General features: G+C 38.6%; 1 protein-coding gene across 1 annotated transcript; it reads left to right on the forward strand.

Moving 5' to 3' along the window:
• The first annotated feature begins 3,312 nt into the window (after window positions 1-3,312).
• hyls1 (HYLS1 centriolar and ciliogenesis associated) lies at window positions 3,313-10,430 on the forward strand. The gene is made up of 7 exons (XM_085355554.1): window positions 3,313-4,213; window positions 5,081-5,250; window positions 6,081-6,126; window positions 6,208-6,262; window positions 7,244-7,325; window positions 7,541-7,567; window positions 10,311-10,430. The coding sequence occupies exons 1-7, from the start codon at window positions 3,313-3,315 to the stop codon at window positions 10,428-10,430; spliced, it is 1,401 nt and encodes a 466-aa protein (XP_085211680.1).
• The last annotated feature ends 112 nt before the right edge of the window (window positions 10,431-10,542 follow it).

Raw genomic sequence — 10,542 nt, forward strand, 5'->3', positions numbered from 1 at the left:
CTACTTCGATAAACTACACCGGTAACATTAGCAGGATGGGTTCACGCTAACACCTAACCGGCTTGTGTGAAGGTGAGAACGGACAAGTTAAAATTAGTTAACATCGTTTCTCTTTATGTCTGGTTGGGAACGGCTAGTCAAGCTAGCTAACAGCTGTTGTAAAATCAGTTTTGAATTGTTGTTAGGACAGTAGGAAATCAACGCAGATGTTAGACTTATTTATTTACTCTTGGTTTATTTGATATTTGTTATAGAGTATCTACAGACTGTTTGTTAAAATTGCAACTGCGCTAGTAATCATACCAAAAGTGTGTCTCATTGTCCAACACTGTGATAAAAGCCCATGCGTAAAACGTGTTTGAAAAGCTTTACATGTATCAAAAGAACATTTTGTTTATGACATAACATCTTGCATCCTGCATATCTGGTTTTGTCTTTGTGTTTGATTTAGATTTTTTTTTTCATGTAGGACTGTTTTCATATCAGTGACTGGAAGCTGGAAATATTATGGACAATCTGGATTTCTCAGAGGAGGAAATTCAAGAACAGTTAGCCCTCCTTGGCTACAAAAACATACCAAAGCACAGGCTGCGTGAATTTAAACAAGGTTAAACATATATCTACCAACCCTTCTTAAACCTCCCAACTCACATTGCCATATTGTTTTGCAGTTTAATATATTTATTGTGCACTGATTATTTACATTTTTAATTCTAAGAATTGATCTCTTGTTTTTCTTAATTTTCTGTCATATACTCACATTAAACATAAAAGTTTCAAATAATGAGCTCAGTAATTTTCTGTCATATATTAAACATAATCAAAGTTTCAAAAAATTAGCTCAGTAAGTAATCTCTGCGAGTAAAAAGCTCAGACTTTAGGAGTTTCAAAGAGTTGAGTAATTGTTTTTTGGGGGAGGGGGTGTAACTTGTCTTAGATAATGGATTTCCCTTATGTGGTTATGTCAGGAGCACAACTCTAGTATGGGCACACGTGTTGTTCAAACCATCAGTTTCTGAGGCGCAGTTAATCAGAGGAAAGTTAGCCTAAAGAGAGATGAAATTAAACAGTTGTTTCACACTATAGATGAACTGAGGGGCTGCACAGAAGTTAAGGATTATTTTGAACTGTGAATCATGCAGAGCTACTCTGGTAGAGTGTAATAATAGAAATAGATGTGGAAATGACAGGCATTACAGGAAATGATTGCAGACATGTTAATCAGTAAATATTGAGGGGAAACTGTCATTTCTGTGATTAGATCTGGATGAGCTGGTTCGACGAGGGGAGTGGAAAGGCCTTTCCTCATCAAATGAGATAAATGCCAAATCTCAGGCAACTACACCTCAGCCAAGTCCCCCTGCCTATACCAAAGAAAAGGGTCAGAGCACTCACTTTGTGATTTTGAGTATTTCACTTTTATAACACTTAATAACATCTAACTTGAGCTCTGTTTTTCTCCACAGTTAGTCCACACTGCTTTAAAGGCACTAGTGAATCATTCTTCCTACATGCAGGCAGTACAGACCATGCCAGAAAGGTAAGCATTAATGACTCATAACATACAAGATATGTTTTTATATTATATTCATTTATTCTTGCATTCATTGCTCTATTGAGCCAAATGCTGTTAATGTGTTGCCACATAAAATCATGTCATGAGTAGCACTACTTTGATTGGACAACAAACATAGTCTTATTTGTAATGGTGTCAGGCATGTGCAATAAATTAAAAGCATGTAATGTCACACCCAGACGCTCATCAACTGTTATAACGGAGACTATGACTCGTACGCTCAACACTCGGTGGCCCAGAAGCTCAAGCTCCCTCCAGGTGCTCCAAGCAGGCTTCAGGTGGAGCAGGATCTTGAGGATACCATTCACTCACCACTGACAGATAGCTACACATCTACCCCAGACACCCAGGGGAGACACTTCATCAAGAGAAAAGTTCTGAGGTAGTTTTACGAATCGTGTGCTAATTTTTTCATTTGTTTGTCCAGAGTTAATTTGGTAATGGTAAATGGCCTGTATTTATATAGCGCTTTACTAGTCCCTAAGGACCCCAAAGCGCTTTACATATCCAGTCATCCACCCATTCACACACATTAGTTAATTTTAGTTTTATTTGTCTTTCCAACTAGCAGCAGCTGGATTTTTCTTTGTATTAATAAAAAAAGCACGTAAAGAGTAGAATTTCATGCATTTCTAGGAAACAGCTTTCCGGATACAATTTTGTTCTGATTACCAAAGAACAAGTTTGTTTGTTTATTTTTGTTTGTTTTTTTCATGTTATTCTGCTCTGTAACCACTAATGGCTCACGAGTGAAAGAGTCTATGGGTTTATGGACCTATGTGCTTACTGTCTGGATTAGTCTGTTTTATTTTTTTACAGTTTATTTAAACTTTAAACTTTATTACAGTTTAGCCCAAGATTTTAAATAAATATGAAATAAAACCCGTGTTTTTCATCATCTCTGACACCGATCTCCAATTTATATCGCAGGTCGGTATTCAAATTTAAGTTGTTTTTTTAATCATTGACATATTCTTCTCTTTTTATATCATTTCTTCATTGGCTAACACTAACAGGGAATTTGTGGCACATCTGGAACAAGTCAACTTATTGTGGAGATATGACTTGTTCCAGATGTGCCAAATGGAGAAGGTCTTCAACTCTAATTATGCTTCCCGCCCCTCAGGAAACACAAAGGACAGTCACTTGTCTGTGATGAATCAGTCTACAGTGAAGACTCAGGTAACAAAAACTAATGGACAAAAATCTGTAATATCTTCTGATCATCTGCTTTAAGGTTTATTGTTCTAAAATAATAAGTAATAATGTTCGATTTTATGTTTTCACAAAGCTGTAATGTACAATTGTACTGTGTACTATTAATCAAATTGGGATTTTTTTTTTTAGGTAGCTTTACTATAACTAGATTAGAATAAAAAAAAATAGGTAAACTGAAGTGCAGAAATAATTTCAAGAAGAAAATGAAAGAATAAATTGACTGAGTACTGCTGTAGACATCCAGTTTGTATTTATGGATCACAACAAGTTTTATCCGAAGTTTCATGTTTATAGTTGAACCCTGGCCTTCATTGTCTCACAATAAGAAACAACTATTGAAACAAGCAGCATTAAAGAGTAAATGCAGCAGTGTAATTCCTTTTGGTCAGCAGCAGTGGGCGCTGTTCCGGTGAGAAGAAGCTTTTGAGGCTTCAGCTAATCCTCTTAGCTACTTCCTTAAGTCCTGTGCCTTCTCAGATCACACACTCCATACACCTGAGTTGTAGTGCAAACTCAACATGTACAAAATGTGCAGCACTCAGTCAGACGAAGAGAGTGAAGATGACAAGAATTCCCTTTCCTCCTCATTTTGGTCTGATGGAGATGAGGAGAAAGAAGAAGAAGAGGATGAGATTGAGCGAATGATTGACTCTAAACCAGCCACCGATGCAGAAGATTTACTTCAGGGGGCTTCAGAGGAGGTAAAGAGTGGGTTGAACAACCAGAGCAACTTCAGCAAGGAAAGTTTGGATAAGACAAATAACGATGAGGAGGAGGAAGAAGAAAGGTGTAGTAGCAGTCCAGATAGTCTCGCACCAAGTCTGATGACCTCTGGCTATGGGACCTACAAACCAGAGGGGCAGGAGGGAGCAGAGTACAGAGATGACCACACCATAACAGAGTTTGATCAGGATAGTCTGTCTGAGATGAGAGAGGACGAAGAGGACAGTCGGTCACTCAGCAGCTTTGGCGACTTTATTGAACCTACACATAAGCCAGACTTCAATGAACTGTCTGTGTTAGAGGTCAGCAAGATTTTTGATAATGTGGCGTGCTGTAGAGAAATCATCCACATCACAGAAGTGCATTCGGAACAGAAGAAAAAGCAGGCAGGTGAGGAGGAGTGCGATCTACATGCGGCATCTGAAAAGAAAGCACCAAAAGAACAGCATCGCACTGTTCAGGCTGAAGACATGTTCCGGCTGAACGAGAAGCAAAAACAAGAAATAGAGGTGCACGACCTTCATGGGTTCAATAATGTCAAGAAAGACGTCGGAGGAAAAGCGGAGTGTGAAGATCCAGACGAGTCTTCGAGCAACAAAGACATCAAGTTTATTGACTCCAGAGTGAACATTAGGTCGACCATGATGTATGGCAACATGTGTGCAGAGTGGGAAGGAAACCTCAGACAGGACAGGGGTAAATGTTTTCCAGCTTCTAAATCAGCACGTCATGATACTTGTTACTGTAAGGAGGTTGTTTTTTTTTGCTGTTTGGTCAGAGGCTCAGAAATGGGCTACATGTTTTTGGGCATTTAGCCATAAAAAGGTCAGCTTTGAATAATAAATTACATCCCAGTTTGGACATTTAAAAAAAGGTTATTGAATTTATATTCAGAAAAATAAATACATGTTGTATGAAAACAATTTTTCAAAGAGTTAAATTTCTTGATATAAGATGTACATTTTTAATGCAGGTATTAAATTTCAACATCACATTAATTGTAAATTGACTTCTCAATTAGTGTTGATATGAAAAGTTTAAAAGGTGGGCTGATTATGCTTTCCCTTATTTTCTAACATACATATGTACTATTACAAAATAAATACTTCTGTTAAACAGGTCGAGTGTTTTAAATAATGAGGTGTTCATGTGTGTTAGTAATCGATGTGAGACTTAAGCTTCTCACTGATCTAAATGCTCATTTTAAGGCCGTTTTTTCAACCCTTTGAGGGCAGCCAATCAGGAGAATGTTGTCTTGGAGCCACTTATAGGAAGAGGAACTAAAATGTAATTCTGTCAGAGAGTAGATGAACCTTGAAGCAGAACCAAGGCTCACTATCAAATTAAAAATAATTATTTTGAATTGTGGCAAAAATATGGAAATTTGCTAATTTTAGCAGGGAAAGTTTAATATTTATACATGTATTAACACAGACTTTGCTACTCTCTTCAAAGTTGCTAAGAATCCAAATATGGAGTTGGAGATAAGCAAACTATGTCTCTTTTAAAGTAGCTGAGAGTGAAGTGTTGGGTTTGCTGATGGTTAGTAATTTGTGTTTGCAGGTACAGCGAGCTGTCTGGAAGAAAGACTGGCTCAACTGCATTTAGCCACATCACCTGAGCAGGAGTCACCTGAGTCAGACAATGAAGACCTGGACGATCAGAGCGACACTCAGACCTCTGAGAGTGAAAGAGTGTCTTTAAGCGCTTTTGAATTGTACATGAAAGGCATGGTGGGTAATATGTCTGTGAAGGTTCTCAGTCATCCAGGTCATCGTAGTCAAAGGAGCTTGCAAAGAAACGCGTCTGGACTTCTTTAAGTTGCTTGAAGACGTTTCACCTCTCATCCGAGAAGCTTCTTCAGTTCTAATGTCAAATGGTGGAGAGTCCCAGATATAAACCTAGTGGGAGTGACCCCCCACAGAGGGACAAAAGGACCCCCTGATGATCCTCTAATCGCCTGAGCCAAGGTGGGAAACTGGGCGTGGGTCCCAATCCGCCAGAGTTTCGGGTGTGTTCATTGTGAAACCTGGCCCCACTTTATCATGCGAATTCCTGAGGTCAGATGGCCCAGGATGTGAGTGGGCGTTAAGGCAACTTAAAGAAGTCCAGACGCTTTTCTTTGCAAGCTCCTTTGACCATGGTGGGTAATGTAGTCTCTTAAGATTTAAGAAATTTAATAGAGTTCAAAGTGTGTCTTCTGTCCTATCTTGCTCCTCCTGCCAACGGGTGAGGGGGGATAGCTGCCCTTCCCTTAGCCTGGTTCTGCCAGATATTTCATCCTGTTAAAAGGAATTTTTTTTCCTTCCCACTGTCACCAAGTGCTTGCTCATAAAGGGGTCATTTGATTGTTGCTGTTCTCTCTCTATGGGTTTACCCTGTTGTAGGGTCTTAGTTTACAATACAAAGTGCCTTGAGGAGACTGTTGTTGAGATTTTATGCGATATTATATCTATAGCTATATTATATTAATAAAACTAACACATTTTCTTCTGTTAATAACAGTTGAAGATGTAATATCTTGTTTTTTTCTTCTGTTTGTCTTTCTTTATGGTGGAAGCAGACTCGAACTAAGAGTGATGGTGATATAAGGCCCAAACCAAAGTCCTGTAAGCTGGCAATAAAGCACAATATAAAGATTTTGCTTTCTCTGAACTTTCGATAATTTCTCACATAGATTTTCATTTCAGTCATCCGGCCAGTGATGAGTCAACAGACCATAAAGAAGACTGACCCAGTAGCCAAGTAAGTTACAAAATGCAGTGGTTAAAAAATGAAAAGGATTGCCACTTCTGTTTGAGACTCACACCTGAAATAATGTGGAATTATGATTCTAGAGGCTCCTGATAGGTTTCTTAATGATTTCTTTTCCATTAGAAGACTCATGTGCAGCACCTTAATGCTTCCAAATTCAAAATTCAAATTTTTATTTGTCACGTACACAGTCATACACAGTACGATATGTAGTGAAATGCTTGGACAACTGCTCGTGACCTAAAGAAAACAAAAAAGGAAAAGGCTATGAATAAGATAGGAAATAAATATGAAAAATTAAAAAGGGTAAATTTAACTAGGAAGGAATAAAATATAAATTAAGGTTAAAAATGAAATAACTGTACAACACAAATTAGAATGAAGGGTAAATTTAACTGGGAAGAATAAGATAAAGATAAATATATAAATTAAAGTTGAAAATAAAATAACTGTACAACAAAATACACAATACACAATATAGAACTATATAAGAATGTATGAAGAAATCTAAATATAAATAAATATATACACAATAACAGCAGCTGTACAAGTATTAACCGGAAATGAAGAATATAGTGACCAGTGTTGTGCAAAACCAAAGTCCAGAAAGTCCAGTGTGTGTGTAAGAACCATATGTGTGGGTCAGTACTGTGTGGTGGTGTGATTGAGAGACCGTATCGCCTGCGGGAAGAAGCTCCTCCTCAGTCTCTCTGTGTTGGTCTTCAGGGAGCGGAATCGCTTTCCATACAGCACTTCAGTACTTCCTATAACTTGTGTTAGTGTAAGTTAGACAGTAATTATGCCAAATAAAGGACAGTAATTTTAATTGATTATCCTCATGTTGTATAACAGTTCTGTAACATTCTGTTTGTACTTCCTTAATACAGCAGCAGTCTGGAAGAATCACACCCATCAGGTTCACATTGATGTGATGGTTACATGTTTGCTCACTGGGTTTTCTTATATCTGCAGGTATTTCCAGTACAAGCAGCTCTGGGAGATGTTCAAACTTTCAGGAGAGAAGGACAGGAGGGCACTGCGCTCAGAGATTAAGGTAGAAAATATAACTTCAATAGGCAAGTGTTAGCACTCCTCACATAGATGTTCAATCATCTTTGTTTTCATACTTGTGGGATGAGACATAAAGTTATTACACCGTCGCTTTTCTCAGTAATAGAATGATCTAACTTATAAATTCCTGTTTTGTTTCATTGTCCTGGGCAGCAATGTTTATTGGAAGTACTTATGAGTGTATGTTTTTCTTTTCAGCAACGGCTCACATATCAGCCTCCACCAGTAAGTATTTCTCCAGATTTTTTTTTCTATTTCTCATTTGTCCTTTTGTACACAAGTTGTGTGAATACAAACTTTGGATAATCTCTCTCAAAACATAAAATATATGGTATACCATACCATAAAATAAATTATGGTAAAAATAATAATAATAATAATAATACATTTTATTTAAAAATAGCGCCTTTCAAAGCACCCAAGGATACTGTACAACAAATAAAAACACAAAAACTGGAAATATACACAATAATAAGAATAACAGATAAAAGTTAAGAGCATACAGAGGTTTAAACATAAGCAATTTTAAACAGATGAGTTTTGAGGGTGGACTTAAAAAGAGGGAATGAACTACTATTACTGAGGTCAGGGGGTAAGAAATTCCAAAGTCGAGGGGCAGAACAACTAAAAGCCCCGCCCCCATTGTAATCAGATGAGCGGAAGGAACAGAGAGAGAAAGAGAAGATGAAGATCTGAGGCACCGGGATGGGAAGTTCATCTGTACTAAATCGGAGAGAGAGAATGAATAGCCTTAAATGTATAAAGGATTATTTTAAAATGGATGCGAAATTTAACCGGAGCCAGTGTAGCTACTTCAGGAGTGGGGAGATGTGGTGGGTAGAGAAAGTCCTAGTAATAATATGGGAGTTCTGGACACGTTGGAGCTTGTTAATGGATTTTTGTGTAAGGCCAAATAATAGTGAGTTACAGTAATCAATTCGCGAGATAACAAGATTATGGACGAGAATGGCAGTGGCATGAGGAGTGAGGAAAGGGCGGAGGCGATTGATGTTACGGAGTTGAAAATATGTTGCACGTTATTGATATGTGAATTAAAGGACAATGTGCTATCAAGAATGACACCCAAGCTTTTCACAGAGGGAGAGATAGGGACCAGCGAATTATTGATAGTGAGAGAGAAATCGTTAATTCTGGATAGCAATCGTTTAGTGCCGACCATGAGAAGTTCTGATTTATTGCTGTTGAGTTTAAGGAAGTTGGAGGAGAACCAGGAATTGAGTTCAGCTAAGCAGAGGGTGAGGGAGGGTGGAGGAAGAGTAGAATCGGGTTTGGTAGAGAGGTAAAGCTGGGTGTCATCAGCATAGCAGTGGAACCGAATGTTATATTTACGAAAAATGTGTCCGAGTGGAAGAAGCTAAATGATGAAAAGGAGGGGCCTGAGGACAGATCCCTGGGGCACCCCAGTAGATAGAGAAGGCTGAGAAGTGAAGGATTTTCATTGAATGAACTGAGTGCGGTCAGACAGGTATGATTTAAACCAGGCTAATGGAGTATGAGAGAGACCAATAGAAGCTAATCTGCTAAGAAGAATGGGATGAGAGATGGTGTCAAAGGCTGCACTCAGATCAAGGAGAATAAGGATGGAGAGGAGACCAGAATCAGCTTGCCATAAGAAGATTGTTTGTTATTTTTATAAGAGCAGTTTCGGTGCTATGCAGAGGACGGAAACCAGACTGGAACTGTTCGTAAAGGTTATTATCAGTTAGGTGTAGATGGACTTGTGAAGCAACTATTTTTTCAAGAATTTTTGAGAGGAATGAGTCCTATCTCCAATCTAGGAGATAGGACGAAAATTGTTAAAGTTGTTGGGATCTAGACCTGTTTTTTTCAGGATTGGGGTAATGGCGGCAACTTCGAAAGAAGCAGGAACAGTTCCAGTGGTGAGTGAAGAGTGAATAATAGCAGATATGAGGGGAAGGAGAGGGGGTAAACAGGCTTTGACAAGGACAGTGGGGATAGGATCAAGCTGGCAGGTAGAAGGCTTTGATTTGTGGATGAGCTCAGCAATATTAATTAAAGACGGAAGTTGAAAAACAGAGAGGAAGTGAGAAGGGGGTGGAATTAAGACAGAAGAGCTACATTGAGCATTAGGGACCAAGTCTAGGTGTATTTTTGGAATTTGGACGAGCTCATCAGCTGTATACTGATGGATCCCAGTGCAAAGTCGGAAGATCGATGACATAAAGATCCAGACCCACACAGACAGTGCATAGATCCTGAGAGGCCACATCACGGACAGGAAGAACCGGACAGAGACACCGGTGGGCCGTAGAGACAGGAACAGGACAGGAATCCGGTAGCGATGAGTAGCGGCAGCAAGTCGCGCCAGCGTTCACTCAACCGGAAGGTTAAAATGTATCAGAGGAAAAATAAAAATAAATGAAAAACATGAAATGAGAAGGTGTGTTCAACCTTTTGACTGGTAGTGTACATCTATTTCATGGACGAATTTGTAAGAAATGCAAATATGTCCCAAGTGCAATGACCTGCAGCTCTTTATTTCAGATTTTGTCTGAAACAAGAGTTTATTGTTTTATCTCCGTCCTTTAAAGTCTTAACCCTCTGTGGTTGGATCTTATCTTTGGATCTTTACACATTCTGCAAATATTTTCCAAGAACACAATGGGCAGCTGTTTATAGGAGAGTGTGGATGTTCTGAGAAGTGTTAAAGGGTAAATAAAGGTAGCACTGTGTTCAGAGTAAGATTTCTATTTGAATCTCTTTGACCACGTGTAACAAACACAACGGTCACTTGCCAAACAGAGCTAAATTTTCCTTTAACTTGATGTGTAAAGAACTGAGATCAAAAATCTACACAAAACGTCTCTCAACTGTTTAAGTGGCTTACATATCTGAGCCTGCTGTTGCATAGATCACAGTTGGAGACTCAGAACATCCGAAAGTGATCAGCTTTAGTGGTTAAACAGTTTATCCCTCGTCTTTGCAGCCTAAACCTCGGAGAGTTTACGTACCCAACACCTACATCGTGCCAACAGAGAAGAAACGGTCAGCACTTCGCTGGAAGATCAGGAATGATTTGGCCAGTGGTCTCCTTCCATACAAATGATTACACTCTGCATGTTGTTTTTACATATTTTTATTAAACTTTTGCTCTTTTTTTTTTATCATTGGAGTTATTTATTATTGACTTTCTTGTTACAAAAAATAAAAACAAAGAA

Source organism: Diplotaxodon limnothrissa, linkage group LG6 (genome assembly GCF_057381915.1).
Source record: "Diplotaxodon limnothrissa isolate DT_005_m linkage group LG6, D_limnothrissa_male_GT1.1, whole genome shotgun sequence".
Lineage (NCBI taxonomy): Eukaryota > Metazoa > Chordata > Actinopteri > Cichliformes > Cichlidae > Diplotaxodon > Diplotaxodon limnothrissa.

What these genes read in the sequence shown, in the direction of transcription:
- hyls1 (XM_085355554.1), top strand. Translation starts at nt 3,313, where the DNA reads ATGTACAAAATGTGCAGCACTCAGTCAGACGAAGAGAGTGAAGATGAC. An exon ending in AAACCTCAGACAGGACAGGG is followed by an intron (nt 4,214 to 5,080) that starts GTAAATGTTTTC and finishes TTGTGTTTGCAG; the next exon opens with GTACAGCGAGCTGTCTGGAA. An exon ending in AAGACTGACCCAGTAGCCAA is followed by an intron (nt 6,263 to 7,243) that starts GTAAGTTACAAA and finishes TTATATCTGCAG; the next exon opens with GTATTTCCAGTACAAGCAGC.